This window comes from Bubalus bubalis, chromosome 7 (assembly GCF_019923935.1).
Source record: "Bubalus bubalis isolate 160015118507 breed Murrah chromosome 7, NDDB_SH_1, whole genome shotgun sequence".
NCBI classification, from domain to species: domain Eukaryota; kingdom Metazoa; phylum Chordata; class Mammalia; order Artiodactyla; family Bovidae; genus Bubalus; species Bubalus bubalis.
This window is the reverse complement of record NC_059163.1, coordinates 94,104,205-94,129,921: the sequence shown is the minus strand read 5'-3', so window position 1 is coordinate 94,129,921 and position 25,717 is coordinate 94,104,205. Positions and strand designations below refer to the sequence as shown.

General features: G+C 38.0%; 1 protein-coding gene across 1 annotated transcript in view; it reads right to left on the bottom strand.

The window, feature by feature from the left end:
- The window catches only part of TBCK (TBC1 domain containing kinase), a 199,345-nt gene extending 173,674 nt beyond the window's left edge, over positions 1–25,671 (bottom strand). Inside the window, exons 1-4 of the mRNA XM_045166312.1 lie at positions 25,395–25,671; positions 19,496–19,567; positions 17,969–18,190; positions 6,839–6,911 (exon numbers count right to left, since the gene is read on the bottom strand). Of these exons, the coding sequence (XP_045022247.1) occupies positions 6,839–6,911; positions 17,969–18,190; positions 19,496–19,559 (359 nt within the window). The 5' untranslated portion in view covers positions 19,560–19,567; positions 25,395–25,671. The remainder of the gene's footprint in view (positions 1–6,838; positions 6,912–17,968; positions 18,191–19,495; positions 19,568–25,394) is intronic.
- Between the last annotated feature and the right edge of the window lie 46 nt (positions 25,672–25,717).

Genomic DNA, 25,717 nt, shown 5'->3' with positions numbered 1-25,717 from the left:
GAACAACTGCAGACACAGCCTGCTTCCCATCAAAGTTTCACATATAACCTCTGCAATGCTGATGTTTCTCTGGTAAATTTTCAAAACCATAACCCTAAAAACATATGACAAACTACCTTTTATTAAAGAAATATGCCTGCACTACTCACCCCGCCTTCACTTGCAAATTTGAGGACAATGCAGGAACTTTACCTCCAGTGCCAAAACTCTGCTGAATATCTGTCTATGAACTCTACTCGCTGGCACTTTTATAGATTAAGAAAAAGTACATGCTCTATCAGGAAATACTTTCCAAATAACACCTAGACTTAAAAGTTAAGCCATTTTCCTCACGCTTACTTTAATGGGAGTGACAAAGGTGTTATCTCTTTTTAAATATTCTCTGGAAAATATTTTAGAAATGAGATACAGTTTAAGATTTTCCACTTTTCAGTATCTTGAATCTGGCTTTAGGGTAGCAATTAAATAGATTCACAGGCACCAGATATGAGATGACTTCAAACAAATCTTTCAAACACTATTTATTTTTTTTCCTTGAAATGTACTGGTTATAGGAGTTTAATTGAATTCCATGCTTCTATGTTTCCAGAAAATAATTTTGATCATTTAACTGAAACTGGAGAGAATACTGGCGAGAGAGAACTCTGGCACAAGTAACATATAAAAGCCACTGAAAAGAGAGCAGCAAACTCCAAAAATTAATTCCTTAGATTCAAGCTTGAATAGATTCTAAAGAAAATGGTGAGTCTCCTCTTTCAAGCCAAGTTAGCAAACTAACCTCACAAATAACATTAATTCATAAAAGACTGACTCATTAATTAGCTCCAGGTCATAGTACAAAATTATTATCTTTGGTTTGGATAACATGAATTCTTGAAAGCATTTTATGGCTATTAAAATTATAAAAAGAACACAATTTTCTAGTGAGATCTGAAAACTCCAGATAGTCTTAAATTACAATACAATTGTGGTACAAATTACTATCATAATGTTTTAGTACACATATTGCTTTAAAGATACTAAATTTATTGTGAAAAACATTAGTGAGTAAATTGACACCAGACTCTTACTCTAAGTTTCTAGTTTTCATTAGTCTATTCCTTGAACCAATGATTTTACAGAAGATGCAAAATTTTCTTTAAAATATAAATCCAGTAAGATCGATGCCTTAAATGATGCTTAAGTTTGGATAATTAACTGCAAATAGCTTGGACTACAAGGAGATCCAACCAGTCCATCCTAAAGGAGATCAGTCATGGGTGTTATTGGAAGGACTGATGCTGAAGCTGAAACTCCAACACTTTGGCCACCTCATGGTAAGAGTTGACTCATTGGAAAAGACTCTGATGCTGGGAGGGACTGGGGGCAGGAGGAGAAGGGAACGACAGAGGATGAGATGGCTGGATGGCATCGCTGACTCGATGGACGTGAGTCTGAGTGAACTCCGGGAGTTGGTGATGGACAGGGAGGCCTGGCGTGCTGTGATTCATGGGGTCGCAAAGAGTCAGACACGACTGAGCAACTGAACTGAACTGAGCTACCAGACAAGTGGACTCTTACAGTTTTGCAACAGAGACAGATGGACAAGTAAAAATCATGGGTCTCAAATAGCAAACCCATCTAAATAGATTTCCTGTTTACTTTTCATCAGCCTTTCTTACAGGTGCAGGACGCTTACTTTTGGCAGTTAAGGGAAAGAACTGATTTATAAGCCATAAGAACATCTTCTTACTTTCCATAAACAAGTTATAGAATTAATTAAAATTGTAGCACATCAACTCTGCACATGAAACGGCTCTGTTACTGGAGACAAAATTAATCCAAATATGTGGAAAGTCAAATAGTTTACAACAAAGATAATTTAGATGGATAGATCAGATAACAACTTGGAACTGAACCCGACAGAAGCATTTTTACTCAAAGGTGGCAAGTGCTGAATGTTATATTCTAAAACAAGCAAGGGAAATACTGAATTTTAATCTAGTGGCAAAATGATTTTTAAAAGTACTTTACATAAATGTTTAAACATATCTTACCTGAAGAAATTACAAAGACCTGTAAGACTATCACAGACTCTCTTTTAAATAAATGAGAAAGACTATGTAAATGGCATGAAAAACAATATGAACTTTGCATTTAATCCTATTGATGTTCCACTAACTACTCAAAGAATATGCATCCACCTATAAATTTCATCCTCATGAAGATATATACAAAGGCATTAAAGAAAGGTGGCCTCTTTATACCTGTACACTGTTGAGACTAATGGTATTTAACGTTATGAGATTTATTATCTCTAAAACAAGGATAAACAATGACAGAAACAGAAAAGTAAAACTTTTCATGAGCTAATGGATTTAATCTTATTGGTAAAACAATGGCAATCGTGTCCTTATACAAAGCAAATGTAAATAAAGTAAAAGGACAGAGTTGAGATAAAATGATGAAAACAGAAATTTGTCTTCTGAGTCACCAGCTTCTCTCTCCTTCAGTTCTTTTAGTAAGTAAAGAAGGACGCATCAGTATATGGGCAGAGAGGAAACATGGAGATCAGAAGGAACATCCTACAGTTACTACCATCCTGATGACAGAGAACTACTCTGCTTGTGGTTTACAGAGTCCCCAGGAATGGCTGGGAGCATAAGACCTTGGGTAACATCAATTTAGATGATGTAAAGCAATTCCAGTTGTAGCAGAGCTATGTCCTCTGGTACTTCTGGATATGCCCTTAATTGTTTATCCCCTCTTCCTGGTGTAAACATCTTCCTTTCTTCCATCCCAAGTGCCCTAAATGAGTACTGAATAATTTGGAGAACTTTATTTTTCAGTTAGTGTTAATGTTGATTTAGTATTTCATTCCTATTCCCCGCTCCCAGATTTTTTAATACTTGTAAGATCTTCAAGACTTCTGTGATAGCCAGCCTCTAAGATGACCCCCAATGTCCCTGGATTCCTGGGATTCACATTCTTGTGTTGTCTTCTCCCAAATGAATAGAGTTAATGGCCGACCTTTCTATCCAATAAGACAGTGATGTGTGGCTCCTGAGGCGAGGTCATAAAAGGCATTGCAGGTTCCACTTTGTTTTCTCTCATCTCTTAGACCGCTCACTCACTCACTCTAGGAGAAGCCAACCACCATACTGTGAGAATTCAGCCAAGAGGTCTGCAGAAAGGCCCTCAAGACAGGGAGGAAATTAAACCTCCTGTCAACAACCGGCACCAAATGAGTGAGCTAACTTAGAAACAGATCTTGAATCCCTAATGGAGGTTTCAGATGACTACAGCCCCAGCTGATACACTGACCGCACTGACATGAGACCCTGAGCTAAAAAACCACTCAGCTGAACATTCCTGAATTCCTGACCCAGGGAAATCATATAAATTGATAAATGCTTATTATTGTTTTAAGCTGCTAAGTGCTGAAGTAGGTTGTTACTCAACAATAACTAATTCATACTAATTCTTCTTATAAAAACAAAAAAATACAAAAGTATGTCACTGGATGAAGCATCTTCATTAACAACAAATATTGTTGCTATATGAGAGACTCACAATCCAAGCTAAGTAAATATCTCAACAGGCTCTTAAAAGTTTTTGAGGTATAATTTACATAGGTGAAATGCATGTTCTTAACGCATACATGTCAGTGAATTTTGACGAGTTTTGCAAGTATATGTACTATATAAGTAAAACCCCAATCAAGATGTAAAAATGTCGATTCCCCAGCAAGTTCCCTCAAGGCCACTTGGAATCAGTTCCTGTATTCCCACTGCCCAACCAGGGTCAAGCACTGTTTTCATATCTACCATTGTAGATGAGTTTTAATTGTTTTAAAACTTCATGTAAATAGAAGAATATGACTTTTGTATCTGCTTTCTTTTGCTCACCATAATATTTTCAAGGTTCATCATGTTGTGTATATCAGTAGTTGATTCCATTTTATTGTTGATTAACATACTGCGATCTGCTTACCTATCCTCCCACTGATGGACATTTGAATTCTTCCCAGTTTGGGGCTACTAAGTTTCTGGAAGCAGTTTTGTGCAAATATTTTGTTGGACATGCATTTTCTTGATCGAATACCAAGGCAGGGTGGGACTACAAGGAGGCAAATGAGATGCCTCTTGGGCACAAATTTAAGGGGCTCCTCTACCTAGGAGTCTCAGTCTCTGTGGGGTCTCTGGGTCCTGGTGAGCACAAGGCTTGTTTGAGCCCTCTGAGTGTCTCTGGTGGGAACAGGGTTTGATTCTAAACACAAATTCGCCCCTCCTACCATCTTGCTAGGGATTCTCCTTTGCCCTTGGGCCTGGGGTATCTCCTCACAGCTGCTCCAGCGCCTACTGTCTTACTGGGTTTTCTCTGACCTTGGACGTGGGGTATCTCCTCACTGACACTCGTTCCAGTGCCACACAGACACAGTGGCCACAAGACTGGAAAAGGTCAGTTTTTATTCCAATCCCAAAGAAAGGCAATGCCAAAGAATGCTCAAACCACTGCACAATTGCAGTCATCTCACATGCTAGCAAAGTAATGCTTAAAATTCTCCAAGCTAGACTTCAACAATACATGAACCGTGAACTTTCAGATGTTCAAGGTGGATTTAGAAAAGGAAGAGGAACCAGAGATCAAATTGCCAACATCCGCTGGATCACAGAAATAGCAAGAGACTTCCAGAAAAACATCTATTTCTGCTTTATTGACTACGCCAAAGCCTTTGACTGTGTAGATCACCACAAACTGTGGAAACTTCTTCAAGAGATGGGAATACCAGACCACCTGAACTGCCTCTTGAGAAATGTGTATGCAGGTCAAGAAGCAACAGTTAGAACTGGACATGGAACAACAGATTGGTTCCAAATAGGAAAAGGAGTATGTCAAGGCTGTATATTGTCACCCTGCTTATTTAACTTATATACAGAGAACATCATGAGAAACACTGGGCTGGAAGAAGCACAAGCAGGAATCAAGATTTCCAGTAGAAATATCAATAACCTCAGATATGCAGATGATACCACCCTTATGGCAGAAAGTGAAGAGGAACTAAAAAGCCTCTTGATGAAAGTGAAAGAGGAGAGTGAAAAAGTTGGCTTAAAGCTCAATACTCAGAAAACTAAGATCACAGCATTTGGTCCCATCACTTCATGGCAAATAGAAGGGGAAACTGGAAACAGTGTCAGACTTTATTTTTGGGGGCTCCACATGAAATTAAAAGATGCTTGCTCCTTGGAAGAAAAGTTATGACCAACCTAGACAGCATATTCAAAAGCAGAGACATTACTTTGCCAACAAAGGTCCATCTAGTCAAAGCTATGGTTTTTCCAGTAGTCATGTATGGATGTGAGAGTTGGACTATAAAGAAAGCTGAGTGCCGAAGAATTGATGCTTTTGAACTGTGGTGTTGGAGAAGACTCTTGAGAGTCCCTTGGACTGCAAGGAGATCAAACCAGTCCATCCTAAAGGAGATCAGTCCTGGGTGTTCATTGGAAGGACTGATGTTGAAGCTGAAACTCCAATACTTTGGCCAGACCCTGATGCTGGGAAAGATTGAAGGCGGGAGGAGAAGAGGACTACAGAAGATGAGATGGTTGGATGGCATCACCAACTCAATGGACATGAGTTTGGGTGAACTCCAGCAGTTGGTGAAGGACAGGGAGGCCTGGCATGCTGCAGTCCATGGAGTTGCAAAGAGTCAGACTTGACTGAGCAACTGAACTGAACTTTCATGAAGATTTTTCTTTTCTATTTTAGAATAGGTGGCCTATAAATTAAAGTATAAATTTAAATTGGTGAGCAAAGAGCAATATGATCTTTAACAAATACAATCAAAGATTTGTGACATGCAAAATTATATTTATAAAAACATATTTACTAAGTTATGTTTAATACAGAAAAGCCACTTTTATTACTATGGTCACATTAGACTTTTCTAAAAAAGCAAGTGAGGCAATAGTGGATTTGATATCTGCATCTTGCATTCCAGATACCACTTAAACCAAACCATTTAAAGTAGCAATGAAAGTACTTTTATTCAACTTACTTCTTTTGCTGCTATTAAATTACTACCACTTATTAAGACACACATTTTTCCTCCCTTGAAAAAGATGTACCATTATCTATAATATAGCAATGATTAAAAAGTATTGACCAAGAATAGGAATATTTCTTCAATGTAGGATGGATAATTACAATCATATAAAAGCTCAAGGCAAGCAATCTTCATTGCTTTAGTACAATTTTATTCATTAAAAATATTTTTTGTAATTTTAAGATAATTTCAGAAAATCAGTGAAGAAGCTCATTTAATAGTACATTTACAATAAAGTTTAGATCACACATTTTTCTTGCCAAAAATGCCTGAGATAGAAAGCAAATTTCATGTCATTGAAATAGCTGAATTTAAACTGTACGATTAGATTCCACCAAGCCATGATGAGTATTTCTCTCTACTCTTGAACGTGGCCTTAGTTTATACAGTTCACCACGTTCCTAGGAATGCCAGTCCCCTGTGAGAAGTTACCAGGTACTCGTCTCTGGAGAATACTCTTAACTTCAGCTATGTTAAAGAAAAGCTTAGTACTAAAAAGATTTCAAGTTTTCACCTATATCCTCTTTGGTAACTTTTTGCAGAATGCCTACAAAAGCTGAACACTGGATAATGTCAATGCTGAATTTCTATGAGGCCTGTGAATTAATTTTCCTAAAATGAAAATTTACAACCGGATTTTATCATTAAACAAATAACAGAAGGAACTAAGACCCTGCGGTTTCTAGGTAAAATGCCTTTTTGTTTGCCAGTTTTCTGCTTTGCATTTAACTGTCCTGCTATTACACACAGTACCTCACGGGTTTCCCTTCACGGAGCAAGTCTTCTAGACTCCGTTCACAGTGTTCAGCTACCACCACCAATCTCTCTGAATGAAGAAGAAAGAAAAAAAACAAAGGCACGTTATATTTGATTAATACAATGTTTTAGTAACACAATAATATACTCCACTAAAGATATTAACATATAGTACAAACGATATTTGAAAACAGCTTTTCAAAGTCTATATTAACTTCATAAAAATCAGATATCTAGAATAACAAGATAAATGTGTTAGAAAACAATACATCAAATAACAATCTTCATTTTGTGTTTTTCTCTATGATTTCTCCCCTGTGCATTAGGAAAAACAGCTGGAAAGGTTTACCTTTGGCAAAAAGAAGTAATCCTTCTTCTGACACAGGCTAGCAGAAGGAAAAGCTTGGATGAAGATATAAAGAAATTTTGAAGTGAAGGGGAAACTGGGATCTAGGGACAAACTGTCTTGACAGTCTGGCTCAAACATAAGGTCTCTGAAACTGAATTCAGAAACTGGAGAAACGTAGAAATGTTCTGAATCACGATTATGGAGAAAGAACTGAAAATCAACTTGTGATTGTTTGTAACATCATGGGGCCTGCTGAGATTAGTAATAATATAAAATTTTCGTGAGCACAATATATAGTATGATGGAATTTTTATTTTCCAACAGATCAACTGTCTAAGTCAGCACAGTTTTGAAGGTCAGTCCATATATTTTTAATGTAATCATTAGATAATTATTGATTGACACATTGTCTGACACAGTAGCAGATCAACAAACTCTTTCTTTCTAAATGAAACAACGTGAGAGGAACCACAGAAAGGTGCAATTGGGCTCACAAGTGGCTGGGGATTTGATAAGGTCATTTCAGGGGAGAGTAAGTTTTTAAAGGAAATTGGGGTATTATGTATATGTGTGCAGAATGAGTTCTAAGATAAGGAAGAAAGTAAACACAAAATGGTGGTGGTGATGGTGGTTTGGTCGCGAAGTCACGTCCAGCTCTTTGTGATTCTGTGCATTGTAGCCCACTAGGCTCCTCTGTCCATGGGATTTTCCAGGCAAGAATATTGGAGTGGGTTGCCATTTCCTCCTCAGATGGCAAACTCAGACAAGAAAAAGAAGTAAAGTAAACGGGACTGGAAATAGTGATGACTACATAGAGGTTCAGTGAAAATGAAAAATGGCAAAGGTAGAAAAATGAGAGGAGAGGACAGGAAAAAATTCAGAGGAGGAGATCCAGTAAAAGGAAAAACTCTCAGTAATCACTGGTTCAAGGTAAGTAAGGTCTGGCCTGCTGAGAGCAGAGACGACAGACAATGGTGTACAGGCAACCATGTGAAGTGTGAGGGCAGGGTATTGTATGGGTCACTTCTTGGAAGCTCAAACTGAGGTGTGGCATTATATAGAATGACCCGAAACACAAAATTTAAACTACTACAAATGACTACCATCATTTTCAGGGAGAAAAAAGAGAGCTTCAGGTGATCTGAACAGGAACCTAAAGAAAATTAAATTTGAAAGACCATGAAATGAAGAGAAAAAAAAATGAATAGGAAAGAAAGCTGTGAGATAAAAGGTCTAGTTCTTCAATTCAATACAGAAAAGAGCATGCAAAGTTGAATTCCAAGTGATTTAGCACAACTATGAAGATCTAGAAGGAAAAAGCAAATAATACTGTCAGAAAACCCAAACGGGAAGCAGCATTTCTGTCAGTTTTCTTTACATCTCACTGGCTACCTTCCTTAGTCTCCTCGGTAGACTGGTAACTCTTCTACCCAAATTTAAATACTTCTAGTTCCTCCACCTTTGATTCTGGGTCTTCAACTGTGTTTTCTCCTTATTTAAAAACTCCTAAATTTTACGTCAAGCCCAGAGTTCTTTTAAATTCCATAGCCAATTTCTCACTTTAATATAAAAGTCACCTCAAACTCAACAGAACTCAAACTGAATTTATAGTTTGCTCCTTAAGCCTTTCCTTTTAGTACTAGTAAATGGTACCACTATCCTGCTAGCTGCTCAGGCTACAAAGTTAGGAGTAATCTCCATTTCTCAAATCCAAAGAAAAGGCACTGCTATTTCTATCTCTCAAATGTCTACAGAATCTGCAGTTTGCTTCATCTGCCACAATCTGGGTCCAAGCCAACATCATTTCTTACTAGATTACTAAAACAATCTCTTAACCAGTCATCTCTGATTAATTGTTACTGCCTTCTAACATATTTTCATACTAAAATCTAAGTGCTAAAATAATAATTAATAAAAGTGAATATGTAACTCCCTGTCTAGCCTTGTTTTTTGTTATTTTGTGTATTGCTCACCAACTTCCAGTTACACTGGGTAACTGGTCTTCCTTCACCTTTCCTACCTTAAAGTACTATTACATGGATTCCCATTGCCTAACATGATCGTCCCTGTTTTTCTCCCAGTGAACTCCTATCATGAAACACAGCGATTAAGAGCACAGACTATTTGGTTTGGGCTCAAATTTTAGGTTTAATACTCATTAGTTTGCTAACCTCTCTATGCCAAGGTTTCCGCTTCTGCAAAATGGGGGAAAAATAAGGACCTAACCCATAGAACTGTTGTGAGGTTGAAATGAGTTAATATAAAATAAGGACCTGGCATGTAAGAATCACTAAGTGTTAGCTATTATTATTACTATACAGTTAAATGTGATTTCCTCCAGAAATACTTTCCTGGTCCCCCAAATCAATTTGCTCCTTCTATAATATAATCTATTTCACAGTGTACTTTTCTTTTGTAGCACTTATTTGAAATCCTAAGGATGTGTATACATTTTTAACTAATATCTTTGTTCTTTACTAGATACTAGATGCATTTCCTGATGGCAGGTAAGATTTTGATCTTGTTCAAAATGCATCACCAGTGTCTAACATGGTATCTCAAACATATACATCTAATTTAAAAATACCTATTAAATTAGTTAACTTGAGCAAAGGCTCAATGTGGCCATTAGAAATGAATAAGTCTCATATAATGACTGTCATTTTCTAAATAGAAATCTGTCCTGTGTAGAAAAGTATATGCCTGCTCTGTAAACTAGGTGTAATAATACCACAATAGCACTGATTTTAATATAAAAGACCATCAGAATATGCTAAAATGTGCATACTCCATTAATTAATAATTTTAAATTAATAATCACAAGTCTCCATATCTAAAGTGTTTGGCATTAATATAAAATTTGTCAGGTTTACAATGATTTAGAAAAAAAAATTATCAAGTTTCTTCAGGAAACTCCTTCAAAGCTCCATAAACTAGAGTTTGCCAAAGCTTCAGGATCCTAAGGAACTTTAAAGTAAATATTACTTTAATATAGCAGACCCATAATCCTGGCAGAATATCAAAGATTCTCCCAGAGGTAATGGAATATATACCAAGACAATGTTTCCAATATGAACCAGGTTTTTCTCCAAAAAATCATTAGAGAGACTTCATCCTGAAACTCTAAACAACTGTTTGAAAATAACTTCTGCTTGTTATAAAACAATATAGTTTCACAGAATAAAATATGACAAAGATATTTGAGAATCATAACACGCCAAATATAAGTCAGCAATATAGTGGCATTATTTATAAAAAACAAATGTGACACCAAGATGAACTTTAAAGAGTGGAACATACAAGAACCATGAAATAATCTTTCCTATATGAAATATTTGATGAGTGCCAAGTATCTCTGTAGTGTACATACAGCTTGAACTGTAAGTTTTAAGTCAATGCTAAGAAATGGAAGAGAGCACAAAATTAAGCAAGACAGATAATAAAGTAGTTGAGTAAAAAGAGGGACTAAATGAAAGATTTTAAAAAACTTTTAACTTAGAGAAAGAGGTAAATTGTGAATGTGTTAAGATAATATGAAAGTTTATTAGAATATAGTTATGCATCATTCTTTCTTTGGGCTTCCCTGATGGCTCAGACGTTAAAGCGTCTGCCTCCAATGCGGGAGACCCGGGTTTGATCCCTGGTTTGGGAAGATCCCCTGGAGAAGGAAATGGTAACCCACTCCAGTATTCTTGCCTGGAGAATCCCATGGACGGAGAAGCCTGGTAGGCTACAGTCTACGGGGTCGCAAAGAGTTGGACACGACTGAGCGACTTCACCTTCACAATTCTTTCTTTATTCACAGTAAAAACTGAGACTAGCTCATCACCTTTTAAATAAAATACCTAAATAAATATTTACACAGTCAAACTGATAAAGGGTAATTCTGTGCTTAAGAAACAGTATTGTTACTAGGTCACTGTGATGGTCAGTTTTATGAGTCAACAGGCTAGGCTATATAGTCTTCAGTTATTCAAACGCTAGCCTAGGTGTTACTGTGAAGGCATTAAATAATTGATTAAAATCTACAATTAGTTTAATATGAGTAAGGATGATTATCCTAGATAATCTTGGTGGTCCTGATTCAATGAGTTACTAACTCCTCAAGAGCAGAATCCAGTCTTCTCTGGAGAAGAAACTCTACTCTTGGGACCATGACTTTAGCTATTATATAAAAATTAGCCTTTGTCCTTGATGATCTGCCCTATGGATTTCAGGCTAGCTTACCCAGCCCCCACAATCACATAAACCAACTCCAACCAATTAATCTATAGCTATCAGGCTATCTAGCCATCTATCTCCTACTAGTTCTGCTTATTTGATGGAACTCTAAACTGATACAGACACTCAGGTTGAAATATATATATGCAGCTAGAGATACAGAATTATCTTATAGGCCCTTAACAATTCAACTATTCTCCATCTAAATTTCAAATCTATTAATTAAAATAATTTTGTTCTTGATTTTCAAGCAATAAAAAAAGATTTTTGGGTAATCAATACCAAATCAATTGGAATATATTACCATTTATAATCCTTTCTATGCTTCTAAAACTGCTGAGATATCAAGTTCAAAAGAAAAAGATTCAAGTTTGTTAACTTAAGTATTTTCATGCTTTACTGACCTTTTTTCTTTTAAAGATATTTTATTCAATTTCTCTTTTGATAAATCAAGTTCAAAAACTCGAATGTAAACTATTCTTGAGATTAAATACATCAACCTGCTGAGTTAGCAAGAAACTAATATCCTCTTGAATCAGTTCTGAATGATCTGTTGGAAACAGTGAAAGCTTGACTTCGGAGCTAACCTAACATGTGAAAACATAATGTTACTAAAATGAACCACATGTTACACATTACTCCAAGTAAAATGGGGAGAGTGTGGGACTAACAATGACAAGATGAGAAATATCTGCGTAGCAAGAACAGACTAAAGGAACCAAAATTAAGATTGTTTGAGGAGACAAGTACAGTCCAAACCAAAATGATTACATCATTTAGAAATATGCATTGTTCACTTAGGAGATTGTTGACTTTTCAAACTAAATGTAACTGAAATGACTGGGATGTTGGAACAAACAGACCTTCACAACAACACTTACTCTAATTTCATTAGTTACTCCTTATGCTTACGACTTTTCAGGACAATGAACATTGCCAATAGTAAAAAAAAAAAAAAAAAAAAAAAGAGTAATCGAATTCCCTAACCTTTTGACAATAACAGATATTTTCATTGCAGGCAGTCAAACTTAAAATATATGAATTTTATACACATCCATAATCTGTGTGTCCCTGGAAGAGAGGGCTATGGAGACCTAGGAGCAGGACAATCAGGGGAAACAAAGTAACCAGGAATATGGTTATTGGGCCCAAGGAGACTACCCACATTGTTGAGCCAGGTTCAACATCAACAGAGTTTAACAGTGTTCAAGAGGATTACTTCCTACCTGACATTTATAACTAAAAAGAAGTTTCCTGTGCAGTTAGCAGTAGGATTCCCCAGAGAGATTATGTCATAAGGTTTTTCCTAGTTCAGTATTTACAGAGGCTCACTTAGGTAGAGGGATGAAAAAAAGGAGCTCAAGACTCTTGACTCTAGGACTACTGAGTCAATTATCCCAAAAAGCCTAGGGAAACCTGGACAGAGGCAAGACCCCAGTCATCTGAAGGGATGCTCCAAGTAGGCTTCCAGTCAGTGGGAAACTAAAAAGGGCACTTCAGGATACAAGAATAAAGAAGTCCTGGGTTTCCCTGGTGGCTCAGTGGTAAAGAATTAGCCTGCTAATGCAGGAGACACAGGTTCCATCCCTGATCCAGGAAGATCCCACATGCTAAGGAGAAATTAAGCCCATGCACCAGAACAGTTGAGCCTGTGCTTTAAAGCCTGGGCGCTGAAACTACTGAACTCTGCGTGCCCTAGAGCCCAGGCTCTGCAACAAGAGAAGCCACCACAACGAGAAGACCAGAGCACCACAAATAGAGAGTAGCCCCCGACTGCCGCAACTAGAGAAAAACCTGAGCAGCAGTGAAGATCCAGCACAGCCAAAAACAAATAAATAGATCTTAAAAAAAAAAAAAAAAAAAAAAAGAAATGAAAAAGTCCCAAGAACTGAGTAAAGTGGCAAGAATTTGGGAAGATAAGCATAGTCCAAATTTTCAGATCTACAACAGCAAATTTTGGTTACTCATTATAGATGATAATGATCTACCATATAGCTATATTGGAGTGATTTTGGAACCAGGCCAATTCTACAAGCCAAAATTCTTTAGAATTTGTAATTGGATGGGGGTGGGGTGATATTTTAGGCATTCAGGGGTTGACAATATCTTATCAACTATTTGGTTATATAAAAGCCCCAAATGATATCTACAATTTAGTTATTGTCTTGAAGCTCTTTAGCAAACAAAAACTTTAGCAAAAAGGTTTTTTAAATTTGCTTGTTTGTAAACAACAAACTTGCCAAAAGTTCCTTAATTGCTACTTAATAGCTCTGTGCCTCAATTTCCTCATCTGTAAAATGTGAATACAATAAGAGTTCCTACTTCATGGTAATGTTGTAAGGATTAAGTTAACTAAAATATGTAAAGCATTTAGAATACTGCCTAATAAGTAATAAACACTCAATAAATGTTAGCCATTAATAACTTTTATTACAAAAAACATTTTCCATTCAAATTTTATAAAACTTTCAGAGAAACTGTTTTCAAGAGGCATAACCTAGACTACTTGAAAGTATCATTTAGCCTGTTTTTCAGCAAAACTAAGGAAATAAGAGTTTGCATTTTTTTTCAGCACCTGTAATATTAGGTTGAAACATCTGAAAATGAGATTTTTAAGGGAATAAAAACAGTACAATATCAGTAAGTATATGGGGTTAACTTTCACAATTCATTTTGTTAGAAAAATTAAATATATTTCACTGAAATGCATTTAAAATAATTTTAAGCATGAAATTAAGCTTTCAAAAATAATTTTAAAATAATTAAAATATTGCCACCATAAGCACCTTCAGGGGTGCTATGGATTGAACATTTGTGCCCCACCTCCCAAATCCATATGTTGACACCTAATCCTCAAGTGTGATGGTGTCCAGCAGTGGGGCTTTGGGGGGCGATTAGATCATGAGGGTGTCCATGCTAAGTCGTTTCAGTCATGTCCAATTCTTTGCAACCCCATGGACTGTAGCCCACCAGGCTTCTCTGTCCATGGGGATTCTCCAGGCAAGTACTGAAGTGGGTTGGCATGGCCTTCTCTGGGGGATCTCCCTAATCCAGGGATTGAACTCGAGTCTCTTATATCTTCTGCATTGACAGGCCCTAGTCCCACATGGGAAGCCATGAGGGTAGTGCCCTAACAAACAGGATCAGTGCTCTTCTTTTGTAAAAGAAGCCTGAGAAAACTCCCTTTCCCCTCCCACCAAGTGAGGTTACAGGAAGAAGATGACTGTTAATGAAGAACTGGGCCTCACCAGACATAGCATCTGCTATTGCCTTAATCTTGGATATCCGAACCACCAGAACTGTGAGAAATAGACTCTTCTTGTTTATAAGCCACTCGGTTTATAGTGTCATATTTTAGCGAGGAGAATGGGCTAAGATACAAGTTATAGAAGAACCAGACTTTATGACTGCATGCGTGCATGCTAAATCACTTCAGTCATATACAACTCTTTGTGACTCTAGGGACCATAGCCTGCCAGGCTCCTCCATCCATGGGATTCCCCAGGCAAGAATAACAGTGTAGGTTGCCAAGCCCTCCCCCAGAGGATTGAACCTACATCTCTTACATCTTCTGCACTGGCAGCCAAGTTCTTTACCACAAGTGCTACCTGGGAAGCCCTGACTACACTACTAAAAAGGCAGTAAATTCATCCTGGTGAAATACTGACTTTTTAACCAATAGAATTCAACTCTACTAAATGATCAGATCAGATCAGATCAGATCAGTCGCTCAGTTGTGTCCGACTCTTTGCGACCCCATGAATCGCAGCACGCCAGGCCTCCCTGTCCATCACCAACTCCCGGAGTTCACTCAGACTCACGTCCATCGAGTCAGTGATGCCATCCAGTCATCTCATCCTCTGTCGTCCCCTTCTCCTCTTGCCCCCAATCCCTCCCAGCATCAGAGTCTTTTCCAATGACTCAACTCTTCGCATGAGGTAGCCAAAGTACTGGAGTTTCAGCTTTAGCATCATTCCTTCCAAAGAAATCCCAGGGCTGATCTCCTTCAGAATGGACTGGTTGGATCTCCTTGCAGTCCAAGAGACTCTCAAGAGTCTTCTCCAACACCACAGTTCAAAAGCATCAATTCTTCAGTGCTCAGCTTTCTTCACAGTCCAACTCTCACATCCATACATGACCACAGGAAAAACCATAGCCTCGACTAGACGAACCTTTGTTGGCAAAGTAATGTCTCTGCTTTTGAATATGCTATCTAGGTTGGTCATAACTTTCCTTCCAAGGAGTAAGCGTCTTTTAATTTCATGGCTGCAGTCACCATCTGCAGTGATTTTGGAGCCCATAAAAATAAAGTCTGACACTGTTTCCACTGTTTCCCCATCTATTTCCCATGAAATGATGGGACTGGATGCCATGATCTTAGTTTTCTGAATGTTGAGCTTTAAGCCAACTTTTTCACTCTCCACTTTCACTTTCATCAAGAGGCTTTTGAGTTCCTCTTCACTTTCTGCCATAAGGGTGGTGTCATCTGCATATCTGAGGTTATTGATATTTCTCCCAGCAATCTTGATTCCAGCTTGTGCTTCTTCCAGTTCAGCGTTTCTCATGATGTACTCTGCATATAAGTTAAATAAACAGGGTGACAATATACAGCCTTGACATACTCCTTTTCCTATTTGGAACCACTCTGTTGTTCCATGTCCAGTTCTAACTGTTGCTTCCTGACCTGCATACAAATTTCTCAAGAGGCAGATCAGGTGGTCTTGTATTCCCATCTCTTTCAGAATTTTCCAGTTTATTCTGATCCACACAGTCAAAGGCTTTGGCATAGTCAATAAAGCAGAAATAGATGTTTTTCTGGAACTCTCTTGTTTTTTCCATGATCCAGTGGATGTTGGCAATTTGATCTCTGGTTCCTCTGCCTTTTCTAAAACCAGCTTGAACATCAGGAAGTTCACGGTTCACATATTGCTGAAGCCTGGCTTGGAGAATTTTGAGCATTACTTTACTACTAAATGAAATCCTATATAAAAAGACTAATGCAGCTACAAAGAGGCAAAAACATTAGTGACCCTATTTTCATGGGAAAAAACTTAGCCCAAATTATTACTTTCAATCATAAAATACATTCTAATAGACAATTCTAAAGTTTCTGTTGGGCTTCTCAGGTGGCTCAGTGGTAACGAATTCACCTGCCAATGCAGGAGATGCAAGAGATGCATGTTTGATCCCTGAGTCAGGAAGATCCCCTGAAGAAGGAAATGGCAAACCACTTCAGTCTTCTTGCCTGAAAAATTCCACGGACAGAGGAACCTGGTTGGCTACCACCCACAGGGTCACAGTGAGTCAGACACGGCGAGCGACAGAACACAAAGTTTCTAACATTAGACTTTTCATTTCCTTTTTAGAGAGATGAAGAAACATGCTTGAGGACAGGGGCTTCCCTGAAAAAGAATATTAAAAATCCTGATTCTCAGATCTGAGAAATATGAATCATTCAAATGCAGTCAGGAAAACTCAAATGACTCAGTTTGGCTGGAGTGAAAAGTGATAGCAAGCAAACATACACACTCTGATTACTTTATGTTTACTATTTATTATAATGGCTTCCCTGGTGGCTCAGATGGTAAAGAATCTGCCTGCAATGCAGGAGACCCAGGTTCAATCCCTGGGTTGGGAAGATCCCCCAGAGAAGGGAATGGCAACCCACTGCAGTATTCTTGCCTGCAGAATCCCCTGGACAGAGGAGGCTGGCGGGCTACAGTCCATTGGCTGCAAAGAGTCAGACAGGACTGAGTGATTAACACTTACTGTGTATCAGTTCAGTTGCTCAGTCGTGTCTGACTCTTTGCGACCCCATGAACCGCAGCATGCCAGGCCTCCCTGTCCATCACCAACTCTTGGAGTCAACCCAAACTGATGTCCATTGAGTCGGCGATGCCATCCAACCATTTCATCCTCTGTCATCCCCTTCTCCTCCTGCCCTCAATCTTTCCCAGCATCAGGGTCTTTGCAAATGAGTCAGCTCTTTGCATCAGGTGGCCAAAGTATTGGAGTTTTAGCTTCAACATCAGTCCTTCCAATGAACATCCAGGACTGATCTCCTTTAGGATGGACTGGTTGGATCTCCTTGCAGTCCAAGGGACTCTCAAGAGTCTTCTCCAATACCACAGTTCAAAAGCATCAATTCTTTGGTGCTCATCTTTCTTTATAGTCCAACTGTCACATCCAAAATGATGCACTGTGTATATTATAACCTAATCAGGGTAACCAGAGAAGGCAATGGCAACCCACTCCAGTGCTCTTGCCTGGAAACTCCCATGGATGGAGGAGCCTGGTAGGCTGCAGTCCATGGGGTCGTGAAGAGTCAGACACGACTGAGCGACTTCACTTTCACTTTTCACTCTCATGCATTGGAGAAGGAAATGGCAACCCACTCCAGCGTTCTTGCCTGGAGAATCCCAGGGATGGAGGAGCCTGGTAGGCTGCCGTCTGTGGGGTCACAGAGTCGGACACGACTGAAGTGACTTAGCAGCAGCAGTAGCAGCAATCAGGGTAACAGGGTACAGAACACAAAATATGAGAAAACAACAACTCACCGTGCTTTCCCCTAGAAATATCCACATACTGGCACAGTCTGGGGTGAATGATGGTCTTGAGAATTTGAAAGCGCCCCAAAATCTTGATGGAATTTGGTGTGAGAGGAAGCCCATTGCTTCCACAGACATCATGGGGCAGTGCAGAGGCAAAGAAGGTAAAGGCACCCATTTCGGCATCCTTCAAGGGAAACATTCTTGGTGTCCTAAGTCTTCCCAGGTAATCTAGAAAAGGAGAGAATTTTTTGATAGATCAGCTAAACATTAAGCCAGTGTTTTCTCACCTTAAATATGATTAACCATATGTAATTTGGAGGGAAATGTCAATCTGTACATTTTACAGCAAAATTATCAATGTGAGAAAATTGCAAGATAATATCAAAGAGGAAAAACCACCCAATTATGAATTTATATTGTAGCTCTAAATCAAAATCAAAAATTTGCAATGGCATATAAAGGAAAAGACAGAACACTCCCTCTGCAAGGATGCCTGACAATTTTAACAGTTTTACTTTCACATTAATAAGGCTCTTCTCTTTACCCAAAGTTTGAATATACCACAGACTACAAGTACTTTTCTTTTTCACAGTGCAAGGAGTTAAGAAAGAGGAAATAAGGACACCAACCAGAACTTTAAATAATCAAGGGCTCTACTAACTATATTAAGTTTCAAACTAACATCACCTAGCAATCCCACTAATAGGCATATTCCCTGAGGAAACCAAAACTGAAAAAGACACATGTACCCCAATGTTCAATGCAGCACTATTTATAATAATTAAGACATGGAAGCAACCTAGATGTCCAGTGACGAATGGATAAAGAGCTGTGACATATATATACAATGGAATATTATTCAGTCATAAAAAGAAACATATTTGAGTCAGGTCTAATGAAGTGGATGAACCAAGAGCCTATTATACAGAGTGAAGTAAGTCAGAAAGAGATAAATATCAAATAACAAATATCATTATTAATGCATATGTGTATTAATATATATATATGGAATCTAAAAATATGGTACTGATGAACAGATTTTCAGGGCAGCAATGGAGATGCAGACAGAGAGAACAGACTTATATTGGTGGGGTGGGGAGGAAGGAGAGGGTGTGGGATGAGTGGAGAGAGAACATGGAAACATATATATTACCATATGCAAAATAGATAGTCAAGGGGAGTTTGCTGTATGACTTAGGGAACTCAAACTGGGGCTCTTCAACAATCTAAAGGGTGGGATGGTGCGGGAGGGAGGTTCAAGAGGAAGGGGACATATGTCTGTCTATGACTGATTCATGTTGATAGCAGAAACCAACACAATATTGCAAAGCAATTATCCTTCAATTAAAAATAAATAAATTTTTAAAAATAAAAAAATAAAAAGAATTAAACTAGATAACAAACAGCCTTATAATGTTACTTAAATAACTAATCGACTTTTGTTTTAAAGCCAGGTGCTTACAAGTGGTGTTTTACTCCCCTCACTGATCTTGACAGATGTTATTGCCTCCAGGTTAGAAATAGATATTCTACCTGAAGATCCTGAGGGGTCTAGCAGTATAGTTTCCAAAACAAATGGAGTCCAGCATTTTATCATGAAGTGGCCTGAAGATTAAGAAGATTAATTTAAAATCAGTTATCACATTATGGCAACCACAATAAAAAAGGTTTCCCAACAAAAAATATCTCTCTCACCTAGGTGTCTCACTAAAAAGACATTGATTGGTCAGGCACTGCATTCTTCCCTTCCAGGTTTCACAATAAAACCTGGAATTCTAAATCAAGACAATAGGCTGCTTTTCATATATCTGTCTAGAAACTTCATTAAAACATTAAAAAGAACTGTTTTAAAAGGTGTAAACTCATAACAAGGAAGAGGGCAGAAAGAGGCCGTGAGCTGATTTCAAGAAATTCCTATAAAGCATTCTGAATAGGTAAGAGCATGGTCACAAGAAACAGAGAGAAGGAGGTTACAATCTACGATATAGTTAAGAGGTGTGCTCATCCTCTTCGGATCAGAGGCTTCAGATTCAGAGAAGGAGGGAACAGCGGTGAACAACAGCAGTCAGAAGAATATTTGAAATGAGAAACAGGGCATCTGAAAGGCTGAAGAATAGAAGACTCAACTTTGCCACCAGACCCCCATTACTAGCAAGTTATTTATCCTCCTATCCAAGGATAAGGTTACTACTGCACCATTGTATGAAAAGCAGTCATGAGATTAGGGAAGAATCCATAAGAAACTTCAAAAATACTAAGTAATATCCTAGTTCTTAATTGATGGGTTAAGGGTGTTCATATTATTCTCCATAATTTCACATTCTATATCTCCACCTATCTATGTATATGTGCTATATACAATATATTTCATAAAAATGAAAGCTTTTTTCATTTTAAATGGAAAAACATTTTTAAACACAATGAACTGATTTTCAACAAAGGCCAAGGAATTGTTCAGGAAATGACAGTCTTTTTAATAAATGGTGATGCAAAAAGACGTTCATATAGGAAGAAGATTAACCTCAATTCCTAGTGTCACATCCACAGAAGTCTGATATGGATTATAGACCTAAATGTTAAAGCTAAAACTGTAAGTCTTCTGCACAAGAAGAAAAAAAAAAAAAAGAGGATATTTTTGCAACCTTAGAATAGGCGAAGATTTCTCAAGCAGGATAAGAAAAGCCATAAAAAATGAACTTTAGGGGCCTCCCTGGTGGTCCAGGGGTTAAGAATCCACCTACCAACCAGGGGACATGGGTTCGATTCCTGGTGTGGAAGATCCCACATGACACAGAGCAACTAAGCACATGCTCCGCCAACTACCAAGCCCCAGCTCTAGAGCTCACAAGCCACAACTACTGAGTCCATGAGTCTTAGAGCCTGTGATCTGCAACAAGAGAAGCCACTGCAACAAGAAGCCTGAGCACCACAACAGAGTTGCCCCGCTCATGGCAACTGGAGAAAGCCTGTGCACAGCAATGAAAACCTAGCACAACCAAACATAAATAAATAAATCTTAAAAAAATACTTTATTTAAAAAAATCTATTGTTTCTCTGTCCTAGCAACAAACAAATGGAAATTAAAATGAGAACAGATCTCATCGGAGCTGATTAAAAACAAAATAATGAGAATTTTTTTAAAAAGATGAACTTTATAAAGTGGGCTTCATCAAAATTAAAAACATTGCATATCAAAAGCCACATTTGAGAAAATACAAATCCAAGCTAAAGTTAATTATGACATATCTATATATACATTATGACATTTTTATAAAATATATATATATATATGCGCATGCATGTTTGTATATATGATAACAGGGCTTCCCTGGTAAAAGACTAGCATTCAGAATATATAAAGAATGCCTATGACTTAATAATAAAAAGAAAGACAAGTCAACACAAAATAGGTAAAAATCTGAAATGTGTATTTTTCACAAAAGAGGAATACAAATAGACAATAAACACATGAAAAAGTTCTCAATGTAATTAATCAGCAGGAAAATGCAAATTAAAACCACAACATACCATTTTACAACTACCAGAATGGCTAAAATTGGAGTGACTGGCAATACCAAGTGTTGAGAAAAATGCGGAATTGGAGCTGATTCCCTGCTGCTTACGGTAGTGCTAAAATGACACGAGGACTTTGAAAAACTGCACTGAAGTTAATAGTACCCCTTAGGACTCAAATTCCATTCCTATTGGGTATTAACCCAATAACAACTAAAATGTCCATAAAAATACTTGTACGAGAATGTTCACAGTAGTTTGATTCATAACAGCCCCAAACTGGAAGCAAGGTAAACATCACACAAGTGAACTGCTAAGCAAGTTGTGGTATATTCATCCAATGAAACGCTATTTCAAAGCAACAAAAAAGGAATAAATATGCCAAAATATGGATGTATCTCAAAAATATTATGTTGATGAAAGCAGTAGACACAGGAGAGTTTATATCCTATGGCTCCATTTAAATGTTACAGGACTACAGTTTTAAACTATAGTGATAAGAATGAGAATGTAGTGCTTGGGGTGGGGAGGAGGGTTGTGGGAACAGTCTTGGCAAGGGAAAGGCAGGAACTTTTTGGAGTAGTACAAATGTTTCACATCTTGATTAGGGTGGTGACTGTTACATGTTTGCTGACATGTATCAAAACTCACCAAACTGGTCACTTAAAATCAGTGCATTTTAATATTTGTAAATTTTATCTCATTAAAAAAAGAACAATGAAACAAAATTAAGGGAATATGAGAAAAAATAATTTTAAAAATTAGTGCTTGGAAATTAAACATATGATTATCAAACTAGATAGAAGTGTTGGAAAATAAAGTTGAGACTACTACTCAGAACATGAAGCAAATGCACAAACAGATAAAAACATAAAAGATTACAAACAGTGAATCAAACCAAGAATTCAACAACCACCTTACAGGAATTTCAACAAAAGAGAACAGAGAAAAATAAAGAGGAAAAAATTATAAAAGACTAGGAGAAAATTCCCCACAGTTGAAGGGAAATTAAAGAGGCCAGAGATATTTATTCAGGCTTCAATGAATGAGTTCACTGCAAGGAGAACAAACTTACAACAAAACATCTCATAATAGATTTTCAAAGCTTCAAGTACAACTAAAAATGTTAATCATTTCAGAGAGAAAACAAATAGTTTAGGCATCAAAACATCAAGATCCAACACTCATTCTCATGTCCTCAAGAGCATCAACAGAAGCTAGAAGATGGTGACGCCTTGAAAAATTGTAAGAAACATAATTTAGTTTCTGCTGCTAAGTCGCTTCAGTCGTGTCTGACTCTGTGCGACCCCATAGACGGCAGCCCACCAGGCTCTGCCGTCCCTGGGATTCTCCAGGCAAGAACACTGGAGTGGGTTGCCATTGCCTTCTCCATTGTGTGAAAGTGAAAAGTGAAAGTGGAGTCGCTCAGTCCTGTCTGACTCATAGCGACCCCATGGACTGCAGCCTACCAGGCTCCTCCATCCATGGGATTTTCTAGGCAAGAGTACTGGAGTGGCTTGCCATTGCCTTCTCCGAATTTAGTTTCTATACCCAGCCAAAGTATCAATCATAATAGTAAAATAATAATTTACACTATGCAAACATTAAAAAATAAAATCACTACCCACATATTTTTATGAATAAATTTTTTAAGGATGTATTCTACCAAAACAGAGGAGAAGACCAAGTAGAAAAGACATTGTACCTTATTGTACCTTTGTACAATACTGTAACATTGTACCTTATTCAAGATTTCAATGAGTATAATCCAGTATAGAAGCTGTCAAAAGGACCAGAAAGTAATCTGTTCAAATCAAACAGAAAGTAATGGGGCTCCAAGGGGAATGTCTTCAAGCAGAGAAATGGCAGGGAGGTTCTCATACAAACAATAAGAGGACTTGGTGAATAAAGCACATGAATCTTTTCCCTTGAAGAAAGTACAAAGTCCTCTGTGAAAGTGAGGAGGGTCAAAAACTATATAACTAGTATAGTTTTTTTAAAACTATAAAAAACTAGTTTTTAAAAACCGATTTTTAATCCAAAAAATTAAGCACACTTAACTATGGCATAATTTTTGTTACTGCAGAGGAGGAAAGAACAACCCATTTGACGTTAATATTACAAATCTCATTAGTGTGGTACATAGGTTATGAAATTAAACAGTTGGAAGAAAATGTATAATGGCATATTTCTTGGCTATGCACTGAAGTATTTACAAAACCATAATATTGTAACATTTTACTGGTTTTTATACACATAAACAAAGCAAAAAACAATTGGAGTTAAGAAAAGATAGTGAAAGTGAAGTCACTCAGTTGTGTCCGACTCTTTGGGACCCCATGGACTGTAGCCTACCAGGCTCCTCTGTCCATGGGATTTTCCAGGCAATAGTACTGGAGTGGATTGCCATTTCCTTCTCCAGGGGATCTTCCCAACCCAGGGATTGAACCCAGATCTCCCGCATTGTAGACAGATGCTTTACCATCTAAGCCACCAGGGAAGTCCTTACACTGTAATTATTAATAACATTGTCAATGTATAAGGAAAAGTCCATCTACTGAAAGGCAGGAGTGGATGTGGTTTCTGCCATCTAAAGGCAGAGTCACTACTTTCCTTGTTTTACTAAATAAGGAGCCAAAAATATGTATTTTCAAAAGTTGATGTGAAAAAATAAAGTTTACATATTTAGAATTATTAAATTAACCAGTATTAAAATGAAAAATTGTGATAACCACTCAAAAATTTGTAGAAGAGAGGTTGTGGATGGTGTGGTCTATCTTAAGAAGTCAATTAAAAAAAAAAGAATTGGCAGTTTAACATATTATTCAACATACATACCTAAAATTAGAAAAGATTAAATGTGGTTATCTTCTAAGGAACAGGACTGAGGGCAGGAAGGAAGACACTAAGCTGCTGCATTTTATTATTACTATGCCTTTTGGTTTTCAATTAGACACAACTATCACTTAGACAGCTAAAGACCAAATCACCAAATAAAATGCAAATAATTCAAAACGATAAAACACTAGTTAGCACAAACCATTTCATCAAAGTTCTGCTTCAACTACATCTTAAGTTGGGTATACATAAAAAGGTTCACATACAACAAATACACTCACATAGATTTCCTCACACTTGTTAAGTGGAAGAAAGTCAGTGGGGGGATAAAACAGCTGAGATGAGAGAGTTGAGAGAGAGAGAGAGAACAATATAAGAAGCTGGATCTGAACATTCATTCATTCACCAAATATCCTGAAGTTCCTATTATAAGTCAGGCGCTTTTCCAGCTTCTGCCCCACCAGTGAACAAAAACGACAATATTTGCCCTCAAAGAACTTGAAGCGGAAACGCGTCATAGGCAGAAAAGGTCAAAAATTGGGCAAAAGATGCTTATTTCATTATAAATAAAAGTTTACACATTTTTAATGGGTTAGTAACACTAGTCCATTTACTTTATATACTTTTCCTCAGTTGTCTTCCTAGCCCAAACACAAACAGGGACGAGAGTCCTTGAAAAGCAACCACTGACAACTCTTAAATTCTTTGACTTCACAAATAAATGTCACATCTCGATAACTGACTAAGCCTTTGAAAACAAGAAACAAACTAAAGCAAGAGTTCGAATCTACGTTGACTAGTGGAGAGAGCCGAATCCACATTCTCTAAGCTCCTCTTTCAACCTTCCTTTGGAACAGCCAGGCAGCAGTTCCTTTTAAAAAGATGCCTACAGTTCTCAAAGGACTCAGGTGAGTAGGGAGGAGGGCTGTAGGTGGGGATTGGAAACTGTGATCAGTAGCCAAAAGCAGCACGGTGACCTCTTTCAACCACAGTGGGAAGTGCGGGGCCACTCGCTGCATCTGACCCGCCTCTACCTCCCGTCTCACCCACCCATTAAAAACTGGGAAACCCAAATACCTGCCTCTGGGTCTGGGGACGCAGGCAGACAAAAGACAAGGGGATGCAGCTGCTACACAGGGCCCCAGAGCTGTCGCTGTGGCTGGTGTTGTCGCTATTGCTTAGGGCACCAGGCTGCGCACTGCAGGTACTTCTACAAAACAGGCTGCTCCTGGAGCTCCGGGAGCTCCAAGACTGCCCTCTGCCCGCGAGCGAAGTCAGCGGGGGTTGCCAGCTCGGAATCCGGCCAGGAGCGCGAGCCCGGCGCTCTCCGTTGACAGCTCCCAGCTCTCCCAGCTACCCGCAGCTCGGCCCTTTCCTCTGACATCACAGTTTCTGCGACGGAAT